Below are 19,958 nucleotides of genomic sequence, written 5' to 3' on the forward strand. Positions count from 1 at the left end.
GAGAGGAACTGTGAAGCAGTGAGGCTGACTGACACCTGGGCAATAGGACTGGTCACTCCCCTGGTTGCAAGCTACCACCAGCACAAACAAACTCACCAGGGAAGTCATAGTGAAGCCAATGACTTCAATGCAGCCATCATCATGGCGCTGCGGCTCGAAGTCATGGTGCTCTCCAGGGTTGCCCCAGGGCATCGTGCCTGCACAGTATCTGTGAAGGGACAGTGAACAACACATGGACAATATCCTCAAACCTGGGCACAGATCTGTTGGATGGCAGTCAGTAGGCCACTGCACTAGAGCAGGTCCTGGGACTGCTCACCTGGGGATGTTCAGGAAGACCAAACACTGGGGCTTCAGGTCCTGGATCTTGTGGGTCAGGTCCACCCCATCACACTGGAGACAAACACAGGGGCACTTAGGCTGCTATAAGGAAGGAGTCTGGCCCGCCCTAGCTATTCAGGGTGAAACAGCCTCCCCCTCTGCTCCTCAGGGCGACCATCTTCCAAGCCAAGGGAAGGTGATGCCCCAAGGAACACACCATCTCCCCCAGCCCTAAGACACACAGTGTGCTTAGAGCAGCTGCTCCTCACTCCCTATACAGTTTGCCCTCCTCCCTGGCCCAGTGCACTGCCACACACTCACAACCAACTTGACGTGCTTCGCTAAATCTTTGGAGCTCCCTGTGAGGAAGTCGGAGAAAGCCGTCTGCCAAGGCAAGAGACAGAGTTAGTGCCCAGACATTCACTGAAATGGGCAGCCAGGAAGCCTGCCTCCAACCTTCAAACCCCAGCTGCTGAGAGGAGTAAACCCTCTCCCCACTGACTGGAGAAGCCCTCTTCTCTCACCCTCCCAAAACAACCTGATCCGTTCCCATTGCCACTTTGCCCACCAAAAACCTTGGGGCACCTCACAGCTTCAGTAACACACCCAACCATTCCTTGCCAGCCCAGTCCTGGCTTTAGGGAAGGTGGGTTATGTCTACTGAGGCACTTGAGTTACAGGAGACAATTTCAGTTTTGAGCATAACACTGATATGACTGTTTAGAAATAACGGGATAGGGGATATAGGTGGGAGACGTGAGATGGTACAGAGCAGCACTTGGCCTTCAGTACAGCTAAAATACCAGTCACCCCACTTGGGTAGGAAGGTATACTGTGGGTGAGGGGACAGACACATAAATAAGACAATAAGATGCAAAGCTCTAGAAGGCATAATTAGCCAGGGAGCTGCAAATGGCCCAAGGTTTAAAAAAAATAAAAGACCAAAGTAGCCTGAGGACTCTACGGAGAGGCTTTCCCTTCCTCTGCCTTCCCACAGCTCTGAGGAGGTCCTGCCTGGCTGACTGTCCTCAAGCCTGAGAACAATAGTGGCAGGAGATCAAGGGAGCAACTATACCACAGGCCAGAGAGAACGCTATATCACCAGTAATGTCTGCAGCCAGGCAGACCTGCAACTCCCAGCACTGCAAACCTTCTCCAGCACCTCTTCAGTTTCAGGCGCAAGGCTCAGCTTAGGTGTATGCAAAAGCACAGTAACTCAGGGGAGTGAATTTAGGTAATGGACAGGAGCTGGGGCCATGCCTATGTTCCAGCTGAATCTACGAGGGAATGCCTAGATACCCTCATGCACTCACCCCAGCATAGAACATTTTATTCCGAAACCGACTATTGAACTTCTCTGGATTGGCCTCTAAGGAAAAGAGAAAAAAATCCAAGTCATTGGCCTGAACATATAAATATTTTCCTTGCCTGCTTTCTCCAAACATGGCTTTCTAGCCAGCCTTGGCCAGGACAGTTCCCAGCTCACTGCCATTGCACACATCCCTCTTTCCCTCAGCAACTCCTCTCATCCCTCTGATTTCACCTCTGTTCTGGTATCAATCCTCTTGTCCACTTTTTCAAGGATCATTTATGATGTGTCACAGAGGTGCCCCTGACTGCAGACCTGCTGCAGCCCCACTGCACTTTGCTGCCACGTACCTCGGGATTCATGAAATTCCAGCGTCACCCGTGCATCAAAACCAAGGCTAAAGTAGTTATTAAAGACATCCAAGGGAAGCTGAAATGGAAGGGAGGAACAAGGTTGCAAATCCTCATGCTGGCAGAATGATGCTGCCACTGTGTGGCCATGGCAAAGGCACGACATGCACTGTGCTCACAAGGGTGAGTGGAGATCAGCTGTCCCTCCAGAACACCACAGAGGTGACCAGCCTGAGGCAGTGGGCTAGCTCTTATCTGTTGTTCTGTTCTCAGTGGCCTTGTGGCATTGGCACAGGTCTCAAGGCAGGACAGGCAATGTCCAGGCACATGTATCACAGAGGCTTAAGGCAGTGTGGCACTCAGCCCACCCGCCGTCGTGCATAAGAGTAGCAGACACGCCAGCAGAACAGGGAACTAAGGCAGAGAGATGTCCCACCTTGTCAGCAGCTGTCTCATCCTTTTCCTCAGGGTTTGCTTCAGGGTTTGCTTCCACACGGAGGTTCCAGCGATCAAGCTGCACAATGTTCCCATCTTCCACATGTGACAAGATCTTGGACAGAGGCTCATCTGTGTAACCCTAGTGAAGAAGAGAACCTGTCTTCTATCTGCCTCCCAGGGATGTCTCAGAGACAGTGGTCTGTGGGAAAACATCTCAGAGGAAAGTATGTGGAAAAGAGAGATTCTACTTGAATGCATAACAACCAAATGGGACTTTAAATTTAAAAACAATGCATCTTCCTTCTAGAAATCTCCCAAAAGTTTGAAAAAATGATTGCTTTTATTAATGTTCTAATATATTATAATCTATTTCAGAATAGTTTATATGTCAGAAGAACAGTAATGTCCAAATGGCACTTATTTATTGGTCTGCATTTAGGATAAGGAGGTGCAAACGCACCAGTCAAAGCAATCTGTCCACCTCTGGCCACAGTTGGCTCTTCTGCCTGTCACTTACCCCACCCCAGTTCAGTGTCCTGGCCAAGTCATTGCCTGTCCCCAGCGGAAGGATGGCCACAGGAGGAGGTGGATTGAGGCGCAGCTGGTCCAGAATGGAGAGTATCCAGCCCACCTGTGAAAGAGGGTGCAGAGGAACAGTTGGTTATTTCACGGAACAACAGGCAGGTGAAGGTGACATGAAGGTGACATGACATGATACTAGCCACAGCCAGAGAGGCAGAAACAGGTTTCCTTTGGCACTACTGAGGCTATTCACATTCTTTAATACTTCAAATGAGTGCTGCAGGAGATACCAGCAGCCCGAGAGGGGACACTGTTCCTCTGAAAGGGCCACAAATGCAGACACTCCACACAACTAGACCACCTGGGAGCTGTGCATGAGGGGACCCACAGTACTTGGTGCTACCAGCTGTATCACAGACACAACACAATGCACACGTTCTGCCTTGTTCTGGACTACAGTGAGGAGGGCTGCCAAAAGGGTATTGCAAAGGGTAGCGTGGATGTGAAGGGGCTGGGGGACTCACCGTGCCATCTCCCCCACATGCCAGGATCCGTAGGTTGTGGACCTTGCGGTACAACTCCAGCCTGCGAGGAGCAAGGAGGGTCAGGAGGGGAGGGCACAGACACTGAGACTGCAGCCAGGAAAATGTGTTACTGCAGGGGTAAACTGAAATACAGCAAACAGTACTCACGCCTCCTTGGGACCGCCCTGGCTGAGGTCGAAAACTTGCCGTGGGTTGAGATACCACATGAAGGACTGGATGATTTTGGCTCCCTAGGGGGTAAGAAAGATTTCAGGTAACGGGCAGTTCTCAGTGAGCAGAGGGAAGAAAGCCTGGTGACGGGTCAATACAGCAGTGTTCTGGGGTACTCAGGCAAAGTCTGGGTTAAGAGGACAGCATTGGAAGCAAACTGACAGCAAAGGTTTCTAGTCCCTTTTGCAGCTGAGACTACCAAAACTGTTCTGAGCTCTCAGCAGCCAAATGGCAAGGAGCTGCCTTCTCAGGAAGATGAAGGGCAAGGCCATACCTGATTCCCACCACTCTTGGGGTTCACAAACACCAGCAAGGGCTTAATGAGAGGAGCTGGCATAGGCTTGATGACAAAAGGTTTCCACCTCCCTTCCTGCAAAAGACACCACAGGACCATTAACAGACCTAGTGAAATGCAAACTCCCACCTCCAGCTAACATCACGTAGATCAAGAGTGGAAAGAAGAGAATATCCCAACCACTGCATAAATCTAATAGCTAGGATGTGCCCTGCCAGCAGACATAACTCACCTCAGCCTTTCTCAGCTCTGTGACAATCTGAGATCTTCAGCCACTCCCAAGGCTCCTCTTTGCCCCAGCCCCCTTCTCCTTCACCTCGCACCTCAGTGCAGTCCCTGAATAGTGCCCTGATTTCCCAGTTCTGCTCCTCACTGCACAGCATCTCCACCTTTCCAACACAAGGTCACTCCCACCCCCTCTCATTTCTTACCTCAGCACCCTTTTTGCTGGATTTTCGCTTGAATGATGTCCTCTTCTTTTTCTTACTGGATTTCATTGGATTCTGAAAAGACAAAAACCCGAACACTATAAGAGGAACTGCTGGGTAAGCAGGAGCCATGCAAAAAGACAAGAGCTGATATGCTTTACCTGGGGCCGTCGGACCCGCAAAATCCAGGTGGGAGGAACAACAACAGCAGCGTGAGCCCCTAGTGAGCAGGGCTCTTCGATGTGTTGCAGCATGAAACATGACACTTTGCTGTGATACTGTAGAAGCAGAGAGACAGAGAAAACTCAGCCCACTCCATTTCTCCTCCCAACTGCCCTGTGCCAGTGAAAGGAGAGCTGTAGGAAATGATACAGGAGTTTCGTAATGGAAGGGCTTCCTCTAGGAGGGGCTGAGAAGAAAGCTTCCCATAGCAGCTCCCAGCTATCTTGGTAAGAGTAGCTGTAGTGCAGGCCACAGAGGATAAACCTGGGGGGTCCCAGCTAAAAGCAGAGGTCATTAGAGCAGATGTTCAATGGGGCTTTGCTCACCGCTTGCTTGCACCAAGAACAGCTGATGGCTACAATCTCCTTACTGTGGAAGGCAAACTTCTGCTGGAAACCCTGCAGAGGGAAGGATGAGAGGCTTAGGGAATTCCCTTACAGCTTTCTACCATCCAATAGGACTTTCCCAGATATATAAACAAAGTGAGTGTGTCAGAATGCCTGGAGCCCTCTTGATCCCTGTCAGATAGCCCCAACCACCACCCTACAGCACCAGGGAGATTGCTGTGCTCTTTGCAGGAGCATCTCTATTGCCCAGGGATAGTGCATCAGGAAGACAGTCCCCTCTAGGACTGATAGGGCCCAGGGGGAGAACAACTTTATACATGTAGCAACTATGTAGTGCTTCACTGTGTGAAACAGGCCACTAGTCTTGGTTTTGCCACAGGCTGCTCCTGCCTAGCAGGAATAGCAGTATGTTAGGCAGGAATTCTACTTCCCAGTCCTGCTATTGCCCCTTGTTTGACCTTAGCTCCCCTTCAGGCTGAGGAAAAACACACCAAGATGTCCTCTCACCTTGCCACACTGCCGGCATTTCCCTTCCTGTCGCCTCCGATGCACCCAGTGATGCCGGACAACTATGGGCTAAAGGGAAAAAAAAAAAGAAAAAAAAAGTGAAAGCCCCAATGCATACAAGGACATAGGAACAGGCAAGAGGAACAGGCATAGGCCAGCCAGAACCTCTGCTCTTGTAGCAAGCTTGTTGCCCCTGTGCACCAGCACCAAACCTCTGCGAAGGCAAAGCCAAAGAACTTAGGGGCACAAGACCAAATTGCGGTGCTCAAAGAAAAGGAAAAAACAAGACAAAACAAAGAACCAAATCAGAAAGGAAGAGTCAGAAATTGAAGATAGAATCACAGAAAGCGAACAACAGAATGGGTAAGCAGTAGCCTATAATGTTTCTTTGGCCATAAACCGTATCTCTCTCTCTTAATATCTCTGACCAGATGACAAAAGTGAAGGGTGAAAAAGGTGCCAGGGCAAAGTGAAAATTCCCAGTGAGACACAGCTTCTGCACACAGCAAGACAACAGGAGTGCCTGCAGCCAAGTCAGCTGCCTGCTCCTAGCAACCTGCCCAGTTCTAACAGTGTTTTTTCAAGGAAAGAAGCAGCCCCAAAGGCCCCATGCCCAATTCAGCCTGCTCTTCTCCCCAGATAAAATCCTGCTAACCTGCTGCAAGGAGAGGAACAGAGTTGCTCATGGGCACCTTCTCCCTGCCCACAGCTGCACTGTGCATAAGGGCTGGTGCTTGCAGAATGGTGGAAACAGGGATACCTCACAGTGGGGTCTTTGAGTATTGTAGGGGGACAGAACCAGGCAGCAAAAATTCTGGAAGAATGCTTTTCTATGGAAATAGGATGCCTTTAGGTAAACTGAGGAGTATTGGAGAGAGAGGATGGAAGATGAGTCATGAAGGCTGGCAGGTGCTTCACCAGTGCAGCTCAGCAGGTATGTCCCAGCTTACACCCACTACATTACAATGCAGACAAAAGATGTCCAACAGCACCACCGTGGGTGCTTTTCCATTGCTGTAGGATCACCTGTGGCACCCTGGGCAAATCTGAGCAATAGAGCAAGAATTGAGCCTGCGCTGCCCCCTGCCAAACTGTGGGAAACTTGGGGAACTGCTGCTTGCCACAGCCTGCTCTATTGGCTTGGACATCAGCAAAGGAGGAGTTCTTTGCCCTTCTCAAGAAACACTGTTTGCGTGTTCCTCCCATGCAGATACATGAGCTATATAACATACAAAGCAGCAGATGCTCTGCCTCTTGCTTGCAATCTCCTCTCTTCTTATACCCAGACTGTGGTGCTGCTTGGCAAGGAAACATTCTTTACTGCACCTCCCCTCTGGAGCCAGAAGGCAGTACAATGCCAGCACTTTGATGGGCAGCGTGCTGGCAGCAGCTGATCCCTTTGCAACCAAACTGGAAAGGCAAGTGCTCAGCCATAGGCAGCATCCAAGGCTCACATCTCACCTCCCGTACGTTCCGTGATCCCGACTCCCTGAAGGAAGGTTTGCAGCGGAAATTTATCTGTGGATTGAACACACATGATAGGAATCAGTAAAATCACCACCAAGACGAAACCTACTGGAGTTTATTTTAGTATAGCAGAACCTCTGGCAATGTTCAATGCTTGATTGAAAAACCCACCACCTCTATCATTAAACAAAATGGGGCCAGGACTCCCAATAGAGTAAATAGTGCTCCTTTTGGTACTCTCTCTTTCCAGCAACACATTGCAGTTTCCAATCAACCTATGCTACCCCAGAGAAAGGAATGGCCAGTATCATACTGTCAGAGCTTTGGAAGCCACAGAAAGGGCTTAACAGGTTTTACTCACTTTCTCCAGCTGTTCTATGCAGGGTGTATGCACTATGATCTTGCATGCTGCACACTTACGCCTGGAGAGAGGTTTTTGCTGGAGGATGAGAAAATGGGAGGAAAAACATGCATGTGAACAGCAGAGTAAGGAGGCCAGAAACTCAACCATTTCTCATGCTTCCTTCATATATTTCAGGATGTAAAGAACAAGTCCTAGAGGAATTTTGTACAATCTAGACACCTTGCCAGTAACAGGATCTAAGCACATGCCTAGAGCAGATGCTCTTGAGTCTATAGCACAACAGGGAGGTGCTCTCCCACTGCCAAAGCAGTCCTTGGCCTCTTCTGTCACTCCCATAGAGCAAAACAGGACATTGTTTGGGAAGCACTTTCACAGTCTGGCCCAAAGCTTTTGCTCATCTGGTGGCAGTATAAGGCTAGGGGGCAGGCATATGGTGGCATCAGTGCTGTAAATCCTGCACCACAAACAGGATTGAGTCCGCAAGCAGGGAGAGAGAAGTGCAGCTATGCTGCTGCAAGGCCTGTTGGGGCTCCAGTACAAGCATGCAAGGAGAAGGGACAGCAGGTCTGGGTCTCTACTGCTCATTCTTCCTCTGTGTTGAAAGGTTTTTCCAGAGAAACTGGATTCAGATTCTTCCACTAAGCATGTGTGATCCCAACAACCCCTCCCTGCAGTGACCTGCAGCTGTGTGCAGCTCTGCACTAGACTCCTGTTGAAAACTGAATGGCAGCACTGGCAGACACTGGGCAGGCAGCACTGCAGCACACAGAGACTCATCCTCTTCCCCTTGCCAGCTCCACAGGCTCCCACTTCTCCCAGCACCAGGTTCGTGGTCTCTCCACCGGGTGGCAGCACAGCCTGCAGCTGAGGAGCACGCAGGGAGTGCGAGTGACCCCAGGCGACTTACCAGCAGCTTGGCCATGCAGTTCTGCTCCCCAACGTAGCAAAAATCCCCAGAGACATTGGTCTCAAACCAGATGTGCTCCCCATAGACTGCAGTCTCCTGAAAGGCACAAGACAACATGTTCCTCTGAGCATCCTCAAATGATCACCCCATCCCTAAATTGCTTTGTGCCAGGGACAAGTTATGTGATGAGGTGGGAAAGAAGAAATGGAGCTGAGTGTTGGCAAGGTATCAAGATTTATTGAGAAACCAGGGCCAACATCTCCACAGAGGAAATCAGACTGCCCCAGGAAACCAACTCTCCCCTTGTTCAGATCCCATTGCAAAGATCCCCAGCCCAGCTACAAAATGTCCTGCATAGAGGTGCTGCTTCCAACACCTGAAAGGAGAATCTGGGGAAAGTTCATCACATGAAAAACAGTTTCCACTCTGTGACCTAAAGGCGCAGCTTACAGCCTGCCTGGCCTTGCCTGTGGAGGAGCAGGGGCTTGTCCTGGTGCTCAGCCCCAGCCACCAGGAAACCTCCACTGCCAGGAGCTGAGCTGGAGGAGGAGAAGCCGTGCCACCTTCCCGGGGAGCTGCCCATGCTTCTCCTCACAGTGCCAAGGGATGCTGCCAGCAGCACAGACAGTGGCACCAGATGGTGGCACAGCGGAGGCCATAAAACTGTCAAAGCCGAAGTCACTTGGGAAGCCTCAGCATGGAAAGAGCCTGCTGCCTCCCGGTCAGGAGCCTGTCCCACGCAACACCCAGCGAAGCACATCACCACTTACGCTCCAGTCCACAGTGCTGCGTATCTGCCTCTCTGACTCGCTCCTCAGGGCTAGCATGGGGTTTGGCTGGGCTACCATGTGCTGGAGGCTGGACTTGGCAATAGCTTTCCTGGAAAACACAGGAGGGCCAGCTATTAGCTCAGGGGAGGAAGAATGGCATGTCAAAGCCTGCTGGGCTGTCAGGCAAAAGCCCCAGGATGCTTCTCCAAGATGCGGTGGAGCCTGAAGCAGCCTCACCTGGTACACATAGCCCTGCCCATCCCACCCTGCCCACCCCAGCCTCCCTTCCCACAGCATCGCCTCCTGCACACCACCATACATACAGCAGCCTGGGGCTCCAGCCGTCGGGGCAGCAGGCTGGTTCTGGTTCCAAGCACTCAGGGAAGGCAGCCCCTGCGCACTGCTGGGCCAGCCACCTCGTGCGAGTGGTGGCCAGCAGCCCGGGCCAGAGGACATCACTGGAGCGGCGGCGCTGGCTGAGGCGACGGTAGCGGCCCGGCAGGCCGTGGGGAGCCCGGCTGCAGCCAATGTCGGTGGGCAGGCGGTGGGAGGAGGCGCGGCGCAGGCATCGAGGGCCCCGTGTCAGCAGCCTGGCCTGCAGCGGCCGCAGCCGCGGCAGTATGCCCAGCCAGCTCTCTTCGGCCCACCATCTGCCCCGATCCACCCTGCCATCGCCATCTTCTGCAGGCCAGGAGCTGGAGGCATCCCCGGCACCCTCTCGCCCAGCGGGGAGGAGGCTGGCCAGCAGCACAGAGGGCCCCAGCAGCGTGGCATCGATGGCTGGCGGGCAGCCCCCGCGCCGCTGCTGCTGCACGGCGAAGCGGGGACTGAGGCACGGTGGGGTGGTGCTGGAGCGGCGGCGGGGGCCGCGGCGGCGGGTCAGGGGCAAACAGGAGAGAGCTGGCAGTGGGGCACCTGAGCCGCGACGGCGCTGGGTCAGTGAAGCAGAGGGCAGCCCGGCCTGGGAGCGGCGGCGGGCCTTGCCCGTGGGCACAGTCACCACACTGGCACGCCGTGGGCCCAGCAGCCCCTTCTTCCCAAAGTGCCTCTTAAAAAATGTTTCCATTGTGCCCGGCGGTGGCTGTTGACACAGAAAGCAGGAATTAAATAGGCTGCCCACAGATCTGCGGGGCTGGGGATGGCCCCAGGTTTGCAGAGCACAGTTGGAGCAGCTGAGCTGAGAGAGCTGGGTGCTATGGTAGGGCTGTATGGTATGTATGGTAGGGCTGGGCCCAGCCTCTGGGACCCACTGGGAGCATCTGGGCTTCTCTAGTTCAAAGCAAAGCTCTTCTTAAGGCAGTCTATGCTTATTTTCACAGCTTAGCCTGAGGAAAGCACCCTCAGAATCACACATGAGACTGCTTCACGGATGAGCTCCTGCCCTGGCGAGGCCAGCCCTGCTTTCTGCCCCACCACTATTTTCCCCACTGGTGCTGGCTCTCCCGGTGTTGCAGCCGTAACCGTTCAGCACAACGTTCAGCAGCCCCACAGAATTTGTGGCAAATGGAAACTAAGCACTAAAGAAGGAAAACAATCAGGCAAGTCAAAGCAGGGCAAGCACATTTGGTGGAGCCTGGCTGAGAAAGTTGGAGCAGAGGAGAACTAGGAAAATCATCCTATCTGTCCTGCTCAAAACTTCCCTCTCGTTTTGGAAAGAGCTTTAACGGGTCTCTTGACCTTTCCCTCAAAGCTGAGTGTGTTGCCAAGGTGTTGCAGCTGTCCGTGAAAAGCACTAGGCCACAGATGGAAGCTGCTGCAGCAGCAGTTTCAGTGCTCTCAGCTTGGCATGCAAAGGTCAGAGCGGAAGAGGCTGACTCTGACTAGTACCAGAACTCCCATTCTCCAGACCAGTTTGTTTCAAGCCTCTAAAGAGCATGGCAGAAGCAAATTCTGAATCTTCAATTGCTACAAAGGTGGAGGACAGAAAAGTCAGGTTTGGTTTTGCCTCCAGCTGGTTATGCAAGGAAGTCTCTAGTCTCTCTCATCTAGTGATGCTCTCCAGTGGAATGTGCAATTCAGAGAGCAGAATTAGGGGAGTTAGAGCCTTGCTGAACTGAAAGCAAAAACAAAGTACCATCACCTCGGAGGGATTTCTCAAGTTCCATCACGAGTAATGCATATACACTCATCCCTGCCCAGTGACTAGCAGGGTAGCCATCACACCACCGAGAACCATGAGGCTTTTCCAGAGGACTTAACTATGTCTTGCTGACCAGCCAGCTTCCAGCCTGTCCCTGTCACTGCAGCACTCCATTCCTGTCCCTTCTCCCCAACATCAGTGGGATACTGCAGTGAATTGCATCATCACCAATAGGTGTTAAAAACTACATGAACAAATAAAATGTATTTGAAAAAAGACAACATGAGAGAACTGCTTGAGTGTGGCAAGCTTGCCCAGGCTAAGCTGCTGGGAGAGAGAGAATTGTCCACCTATATCCTGAGTGAGCTCAACAGGTAGTTCTTTCTGTCCCAGATATTCCACCAGCGCAAAGCTAGTGCAGTGCTTGCTGAGTTGCTGCATTGGGCAGGAAGATCTCTCAACACAGCTTCCTTCCTTTTCACACCACATTCTCATGAGGAAACCTGCCAGAACACCCTTGGCTTGACATTTATGTTTGGTTACTGGTTGATTATGGCCTTTTTTATCTCCAGAGCTGTCAGAGGCACATGGACTCACGCTCCAGACACCAGCAGTGAAGGTTACTGCTGGGTAATCTGACAGCTTATAACAGTACCACGTGGCAGCAGCTCAGATCTGATGGTGAAGATATCCCCATTGCTTGCAACTGAATTCCAATCTGAAAGAGTACAGTGCAGGCACTGAGAGCTGCTGCTGACAGTGTGGAGTAACTGACTGCATGGAGTGCCCAGCACTGATGTGCACCATCAGAGCACCATGCACCAGGTACTGCTGAAGGAGAGCTGTGTCCTGGCAGCCCTTGGCCTAACACTATTGACATTTCTGTGACCTCCACGCTTCTGTGAAAAGACTGTTGGTAGTTGAGTCACAACAGAGAACAGCATGTTGCTTCTCTGCAGGCTGCATCACTGGGCTGTTAGCTCAAGGGGCTAGTTGCAGCCTGGCATCTGCAGGGTAGGAGGAAAAGGAAATACTTCTGCACGCACTAGGACATCAACTCTACTTGCATGCAGCTCAACACTATCATTTCAATCTCATTCTGTGAATAAGGAAGGGGTCAGCTTGTGATCTGCACTTGGAGCTTTTGGTAGGATTTTTTTGAGCCAGACCCCTCAGAGCTCCTCAACCTATTGTGCTCCCTGCCTGGTGCTGGTGGGCTGAGACCTTGCCAAAGCAAGAACATATCCTGGAGTGTGTGCTGCCCTGAAGAGCTGGGGGAAGAGGAAGGTGCTGCAGGAACCCCTGGGGCTCTCAGAGAAAAATGCAGCCCTGTGCTCTAAGGACAGAGCTAACCTCGGCGGCAGGATATAAACACCCTTGGAAAGCCAAGCAGAGATCAAAGAGGGAAAACTTGCATCTTGTAACTTCACTGGACAGAGAACTCATGGATCGGCTGACATGGGCACCCTGATCACCCAGCAGCTATCACTCCCCTGGTGGTGACAGCAACAAAACCAGACAGATTCATTTCTACACAGTGTCCCTCAAGGCATAAGCTCTAAGCTCTACCCACATCATGAATATTTCTTGATATTCAGCTCCATTACTTCGCTTTGCTCCAGCAGCCTCAGGCAGATCTCTGGGTACTGTGCTGACCATGCCTTCTGTGTCCTCAGACAGAGGGACACAGTGCAGCACGCTGCTCGGTCCTCTTGCCTGTGCCATTGTTCCCCCCCCCCCCCCACCATGGTGTCCTCCTGCCAGTACCCAGAAGAAGAGGGATGCCAGCCAAACAAGCCTCAAAGCCTAGAGAAAGTTTGGACTTGAAAAAACCATCAGCAGACCTTTCAGCAAGCCTCTAGTTAGTTGATTGGAAAGCATTTTTTCCAACCACGGAGCTACAGGAGGGAAATGAGCCCATGTTTTGCCCTTCTCCATGACGAGAATCTGTCCTGGCTGAGTCTGTGAAGCAGTACTTGCTGCGCTGTCTGGGTGGGTGCTATGGCACCAGAGCTGCCATCATGCAGACAAGAGCCTGTCTCAGTTTACAAGCTGTCCTCCCTGGCAATGACAGTGACTTGCACAGCTCAACTCCTGGGAAGAGGCGTTACTAGCAGGCACCTGTGTGTGATGCCAAGATCTCCTGAGCTCTATGCAGCCTCGCTTCCCATCCACAGCTTGCATGCTGCAGAGGAAGTGCCTGTGTCGGACAGGGAAGGGAACACGCTGGTCAAGACACGGTGCAGCCCTCAGGGCTGTGGTTGCAGAGAGGTGAGCAAGTTCCCAAACTCTGCATAGATGGTTTCTACCCAAAATTTCCACTCCAGCTGTAATCTGTACTACATCATGATCCAGAGGCAGAAGCTGTACAAGGGGCACAGCTGTGCAAATGTGGGCTCCAAGGCAGAAAGGTCTGAGAATAGTCAAGGCACAGGCACACCAGCTCTCAGCCAGCTCAGAAGTGGGAGTGCAGACAACCCCCACCAGCAGGGAGCAGGACAGAAGCAGTGACTGCCTGTGGGCTGTATGAGCCATTGATAGCTGTCACAGTGGGGACAACAGCTCATGTTTCCCAGCACTGTCAGCCCTTCTACCTTCCGATTCATCACTGCAGCTGATGTGTGAGTAATGCTGCACCGCTCGTAGGACTGAGATGACCAAAAACACATCCATCCAAACCAAGAGCCTTTAGCAGCAGTAGCCATAGCCAAGAACACCTTCAGTTGTGCCATCACCTGAAGGCGGCAATATCAGCTCAGACTCTGTGTGCCACAAAGCCCCCATGACAGCGTGTGACACTCTGCAGCACAGACCAGAAGGCAGCACCAGGGCACAGACCCAGCACAATCGTTCGTCCAGAGAATGAGGCCAAACAAAAGCAAAACTCGCAGCCTTCTGCTGCACACATACAGGCCACCTTGCAACAGTGCCAGCGCAGGGACCTGATCCAAGAACCCGCAAGATCTGACACGTTCCATACAATGAATGGTAATGGGATCCCCGCAGACAATGGCCAGAGGGAAAACTCACGTGCCCTCTTTCAGGGGACAAGAATTCCACGGCACAGCTCAGCACCCAACTGGCAGCAAGGACTTGGTGAGAGGGCACAAGGTCAGCACCTATCTGACTGCCGGTGCCCATGGCAGATAACCACACCAAACACCCAAGGATGGGACCAGGCTTTACAGGCAGCCACTGCTAACTATAACCCCTTGCCACTTTCAGTCCTTCTGGGTGCTCCTCCAGGAGCTGAGGATGCCGTGAGCACGCAGGTTAAAGAAGGACCCTCACTGCTTCCTTCCAGCCTGTCAAAGGGATGATGACACCCATCTGTCACACTGCAGCCCCTGTCCCTCCACACTGACAGTTTGTCCCCAGAGGACAAAAGGAACTGCCTGGAAGCATCTTCACTGACATTTTAATTAGAAACTGTTGCAAAATCTCTTTTCCCCAAACAACCAGAGCAGGAGGGATGGAGGCAGCAACAGGATGCTCGCAGCTGCTTTGTGCAGGGCTCAGAGGCAAGTGGGAGAAAGGAAATGCTGCAGCTTTGCAGTTTCTCATGGGAAGCTCATCCAGAGAGCAAAGCAGTACTGAAGGAGACACCCAAGCCCACACAGCGATTTGAGTGCAGTCCCCAGCACTTGGCTGTGCCTTGACCAAAATAAGGCAAAAGGGACCAGCTGTCCCACCTCCTGCCAGGCCCTTCACAAGATGTACAACCAAGTGTTCCCAAGGTCAGGCTTGCTGGGTAGAACAGGAGATGGGAGCACAGGGGTCTGAGGCTTTTTTTTTTTTTAATACAGTTCTTGTCATAATCCTACCTCCTGCTGGTGGCAGCTCCATCCTGCCTCTCTCCAGGCTCCGGTCCCACAACCCCTTTGCTGCCATTTGGTGCCCAACATGACCCACACCTTCCCTGCTCCCTCTGTCCCAGATCCCAAGCAGTACCTCGAGGCTGGGAGTGCAGGGAGGGGTTCAGAGCACTGCGCCCTGCCCAGTCCCACTGCTAGGTTCAATGTGCCGCAGGCCTTCTTTAAAGCATACCTGCCAGGCTAGCTCAGCCTCTCCACTTATACTTCATAAAGTCAAGAGTTTGCCAGCCCTAAGGCTCAGGGTAATGTTCCCATTACAACAATGTGATTTCCTTCCCAAAATCCATGAAAGATGGAGTTTTGTCTTCATTTAAACTAAAGCTGTCTCCTTGGAGGTTTCTGGGCTGAGCTGCACATTCATATCCCTTGACAACTTTCCACCATCATAACATTATGAAGTTTATTTGCCACTGCACTAAATAATCTGCCTCCTGGTTATCAAGAAATTGGGCAGCACTGATTTAAAGAAGCCGCTGCTGTTTGGCTTCTATGCTGAAAGCCAAGCAGCCACAGTGACAGCCTGGGAAGGTGAATTATCCTTAATAAAGAGCAGAGGGCAAGCAAACATCAGAGCGCAAGGGTCAGGCAAGAGCAGGGGATGGATCAGCAGCAGTTCACACAGATTCTATTTTGGTTTCATCAGCACTGCCCGTGACCCAGACTGAGAGGGATGTTAAAAAGTTCCTTATCTCTCAGAGCTCCTTTTGCAGAACAACAAAGCAGCAGCAGTTCAGGCCAGCCTTGGCAATTTGGATGGGCCATCTGTTCCTGTAGCAGATGCCCACAGCTCCGTGCCTCCCTGCTTAAAGGGAAGCCAGTCCCACAGCCCAGGTGCCCATTCCCAGATCCCCTACATATGGAAAGCTGGGAGAAAGCTTCCCAGCATGGTGCTCAAGCAGGGAACTGCACAGCAGCCTGAGAGAAGCAGCATGAAACCAGCACAGGGAAAAAGCTCCGATGTGAGGGACACGGCTCAGGCAGGAATGCAGCTCCCAGGCTGGGAGTGGGGGAAGCTGCACAGACCTCTCAAAAGCATGGAGCAAAGCCAAGGGAGCCTAAGGCTGTCAGCTACAGACACTGATAATGTGGAGATGGGACTGGACACCTGCAACAGAGGAGCAGAAGGGCATCCTATTGCCTTCAGAAAAAGCACAGGGTGCCACCAGCACCAGGAGAGATGCCAGGAGCCCAGAAGTCAGTCCTGCCCTCCCCAGACTATTCTGGGGCCAAGTGGCTGGCTAGGAACAGCCTGGCAGGGCACAGGCTGGCTCCCCATTCCACTGTCCTCTGCCACACTGCAGGTTTCCTACTGCCTGTCTCCTCCATGTGCTGGCAGGATATAGCCGGTGCCTTAACATGAGCAGCTGGAAACCCACTTCTGGCAGGGAGAGAAGCAGCCACTAAGCACCACAGAGTTGGGTTTCACTGAGCCCCTCTGCCAACCCTGCTCACGGCCCATGGAACAGCCGTGGCTCACCTCAGCCTCTGGGAACCAGCACGGCTGGGCAGGAGAGCAGCTGATGGCTCAGGAATCTACCCCCCCACACACACACACCCCCCACCCCTAACTGGTACATTAGGACATACTGCCCGTTCAGACTGAACCCACCAGCTCCAGGCTAGTTCTCCCCCCCTTCTCCCAGCAAGCACAGCCAAAAGCAGTGAGGTGCAGGAATGGAGCAGGAGAGGAAAGAAGGGCAGAGCGTGGGGAAAAGCCTCTGTGACCTGATCCGGAATGGCGCTGAAGTCCCCGCAGGTGATGAGCGGGCAGCAGTAGCTGCGGAGCAGTGACGGGCCAGCCCTCCCCGACCAAGTCCTAGTTTGGCGAGCGAGTGCTCCACTGCTCCCTCCGCCTCCTCCCCGCTCTGCAAACCCTGACAGTGCTCATTAAAATAACCAACTGCACTTCCTCTGCGCACAGCCCCAGTCAGGCTCACCCCTGGCAAAGGACACACAAAAAAAAGGGGCCCAGGAAGAAAAGGGATCCCTGGCACCCAGATGCTTGTCCCCTCAGATCTGAAACCCTGGTTTGCCCCTGCAGAACATGCAGTGCTGGGTAAGTATGGGAGCAGGGGGATCCCCTCTGGCACAGACACTTGGAGGTGACATCCCAAAATGATGTTTCACAACCAAACCCTTTCTGCAAACGTGGCACGAAACAGTTTCCCCCAAAGCCATTCCCTCCCCTTAGGACATCCTTTGTGCAGCCCGAGGACCTGGCAGGAGCCCGTTCCCTCCCCACAATGTGGCAAGGGCCGTGCCATGGCCAAATCACTCCAAGATGCCCACAAGGAAGGAGCCCCAGATCCCAAAGCAGTGAGTGCTGGTGACCAGTTAGGGTGAGTCACGGCGGCCCTGCAGCTGGGACCTCCTCATCCCTTCACACTCTGCCTCCTCCCGGCTGCTTACTCCCTGCATACATGTCATGGCTAAAATTAGAGCCGGAGCTCTTTCTGCGCGCGGGCGTGCGAGCCTGCGTGTGCTTGGACCGTACCCAGCGCTCTTCAGGGACCGGGGAGAAAAGACAGTAAAACGACAATAACAAAACGTCAACAGAGATCGCTGCCAGAGCGGCAAAGGCAGGCAGGGCCAGCCATCCTCCCGCCGCTGTGCTGCCGATGGGTATCACAGGAAACCATTAATCAGAGGGGAGCCAGGCCTGAGGGCTTTGCCGCAGCTCTGTCACGCAGGTGGAGCACGAGGTCTTTGCAAAGCGGTGGGAGAGTTCACATTAACAAATGTCAGCACTGCTGCCGGATTGTTTTCAGCCCTGCTCTCGTGCTGCTGGCAGCTGGAGACACCCTGGCAGGCGGCAGGAAGTGTCTGCTCGCTGAGACCAGCCTCTGCCCTCTCCCTGCTGTGATCCAGCAGCTCCCGGTACCAGGCTGCTTCCTTCCTCCTCTCTCCCCAGGGCCAGACTCCAGCTCTGCCCTGACCCCACAGTGACAGCAGGCAGAGGGACAGCTGCCCCCTGGCAGGTACCTGTGCCTCAGCTGACCCAGTAGCTGTGGTGCAAGCTGCAACCAAAGCCCCTGGAGCAGAGTCCTGAGATATCCCTGCTGAGATCTGCTTGCCGGGGCTTGACAGAGTGTTTTCCCACTGCATTTACCACAGAGGAAACCAAAATCATTATGCAACTAGCTGTCCATCTCGCTGTCAACAAGCACTGAGCTGCTCACAGCCCTAAGCCCAGCTTTCCGTGGGGGAAATCCACCCAAACTCCACAGCAAGCAGCAGCCATGGCCAGGCCCTGCAAGAAAGGAGCAGGGCCAGACAACTGGGGAAAGCTCAGCACTTTGAGAAGCCAGGACTCCACACTGAGCCTGGGGCAGGAAGGCATCTCCTGTCCCCATGTCACGAGCCTCTACTATAGTCCCATGACTAAGCTCCAACTCATGGACCCAAAAGGCACTTGTTGGCTTAACTGTGACCCTGTTGCTGATATCCAGTCCCATCTGTGGCGTGGCATCAGTTTCACCATGGAGCAGTGTTACTCAGCCTTTTTCTCCCTGTTCCATGTACAGATTCAAGTAACTCAGCAATGCTAAACCCATCACTTCTCGGTTTTGCAAAAGGTCAGCTTGTCCCTGTTACAAAAGGTAGGGCAGGAAGAGAAGTTGATTTTTTCCTCCACCCTTTTTGCTGTGATTGCCTTCCGCATGTCTGCCCTCACGTGTTTCCTTTCTTTCTCTCTCCCTCAACCCCAAATCCCCTTGCCATTTGCCTCACACCCTCTAATGGGCACTTGTACAGCAGAGGAGACCCTAGGCGAAATGGCACTGCTGGGGCAGAGTGGACGGCCTTTGGGATGTGGGCTGGCATCTTGCAGGCTGCTAAGTGCAGGGCCACCTTGTTCTGCTCACCCTGTTTCATTGCTCCCAGCAATCCCCAGCACCAGCCTTTCTGCTTCAGAAAGCATGGGTTGCACAACAGGCGCTCCCACCATGAGCCATGAGGGGCACGAAGAGCTCCTGCCATGAAGGCCCAGCTGCTGGTCACTGCTCTGCCACCTTTGTCTTCCCAATCTGCACTGGGTGCTCCCCTTGCAGAAAAAAGGACAAAAAATGCAGCAATGGCCCATGAGCAAGGAGACAGGGCCTGCAGAAGGGTTGTCCCACAGTACTCAGACCAAGTAAGCACCGCAAAAGAAGCCTTAAGAGCTCTTCCCTCTATAGTAGCCCTCCTTCTGTGTGCAGCACAGAAGAGCAACCATGCCCTCTGGTGTTCAATCCACAGTGCTTTGGGCCTCTCCAAACCCCATTAACACCAGTTTGCAGGAGCAAAGCGGCCATACTGGTGCTGCTACCGAACCTCCACCTGCAGGAGTGCAGTGCTGCTGTGCCTAAGGGCTGGGAGAGCTGGACACCTTGTGATTAGAGGCAGCAAGCTGGGCAACACGCAGAAAGCTCAAAAGCCAAGAAATGGCAAACAAACCATTAGCAGTCCAATATGTCACAGGCCACAAGGGCACAGGAAGCAGGGAAACCTGCCCTATCCCCTCACCTCCTTGGAAACACTCATGATCCCCCACCATGGTTAGTTTCAGTGCTGGCCCCCACATAACAACCACATGGCAGCAGACAGTTACCTCCCAGTCCTGGCTTCCCACCCCAGCTGGCATGCTTAACCCACTGAACTTCAGGCTGCTTGGCCACCCAGATAAGCCAACCTCAGGTCATTCAAGCGCTCAGCTACATAGGGCCTGGTGGTACAGCCCTCGTGCACACGACAGCCAGGATATGGAGGAAGAAACCCTCAGCATGCCTTCACCGGACCACCAGCAGGATGGGGCTGTCACATTAGCAGAAGGAAGTCCGGCAGCAAGCTGCCCTCAGGTACAAGGTTAGTGACACACGCAGCAGGCAGCAGCCTGGCTTTCGGTGGCCTTGGTTAGCGCAGGAACAGGAGGGTGACGTGGGGTGAGACGTGGGTGGGAGGGAGGAGAGCTCTCTCTCTGCAGCAGCTGCTGGAACTGCACAGCCTGCGCAAGCCAATAAAAAT

At 53.1% G+C, this 19,958-nt stretch overlaps 1 protein-coding gene across 9 annotated transcripts in view; it reads right to left on the bottom strand.

The window, feature by feature from the left end:
• The window catches only part of DGKZ (diacylglycerol kinase zeta), a 41,850-nt gene that overhangs the window by 11,072 nt on the left and 10,820 nt on the right, over positions 1–19,958 (bottom strand). For 6 of the 9 annotated variants that reach the window (XM_048948088.1, XM_048948091.1, XM_048948087.1 and 3 more), the window contains 18 exons: positions 9,003–9,111; positions 8,233–8,328; positions 7,323–7,400; positions 6,956–7,012; positions 5,495–5,563; positions 4,967–5,038; positions 4,580–4,696; positions 4,422–4,493; positions 3,970–4,065; positions 3,633–3,715; positions 3,465–3,525; positions 2,936–3,049; positions 2,417–2,557; positions 1,981–2,059; positions 1,635–1,690; positions 643–705; positions 320–393; positions 97–208 (listed from right to left, as the gene is read on the bottom strand). In XM_048948088.1, the coding sequence (XP_048804045.1) occupies positions 97–208; positions 320–393; positions 643–705; positions 1,635–1,690; positions 1,981–2,059; positions 2,417–2,557; positions 2,936–3,049; positions 3,465–3,525; positions 3,633–3,715; positions 3,970–4,065; positions 4,422–4,493; positions 4,580–4,696; positions 4,967–5,038; positions 5,495–5,563; positions 6,956–7,012; positions 7,323–7,400; positions 8,233–8,328; positions 9,003–9,111 (1,549 nt within the window). Of the gene's footprint in view, positions 1–96; positions 209–319; positions 394–642; positions 706–1,634; positions 1,691–1,980; positions 2,060–2,416; positions 2,558–2,935; positions 3,050–3,464; positions 3,526–3,632; positions 3,716–3,969; positions 4,066–4,421; positions 4,494–4,579; positions 4,697–4,966; positions 5,039–5,494; positions 5,564–6,955; positions 7,013–7,322; positions 7,401–8,232; positions 8,329–9,002; positions 9,112–9,325; positions 19,896–19,958 lie in introns of those variants that run through there. The other 3 variants (XM_048948083.1, XM_048948084.1, XM_048948085.1) reach the window with 3 other exon arrangements.

The sequence above is a fragment of the Lagopus muta genome, chromosome 6 (assembly GCF_023343835.1).
Source record: "Lagopus muta isolate bLagMut1 chromosome 6, bLagMut1 primary, whole genome shotgun sequence".
NCBI classification, from domain to species: Eukaryota; Metazoa; Chordata; class Aves; order Galliformes; family Phasianidae; genus Lagopus; species Lagopus muta.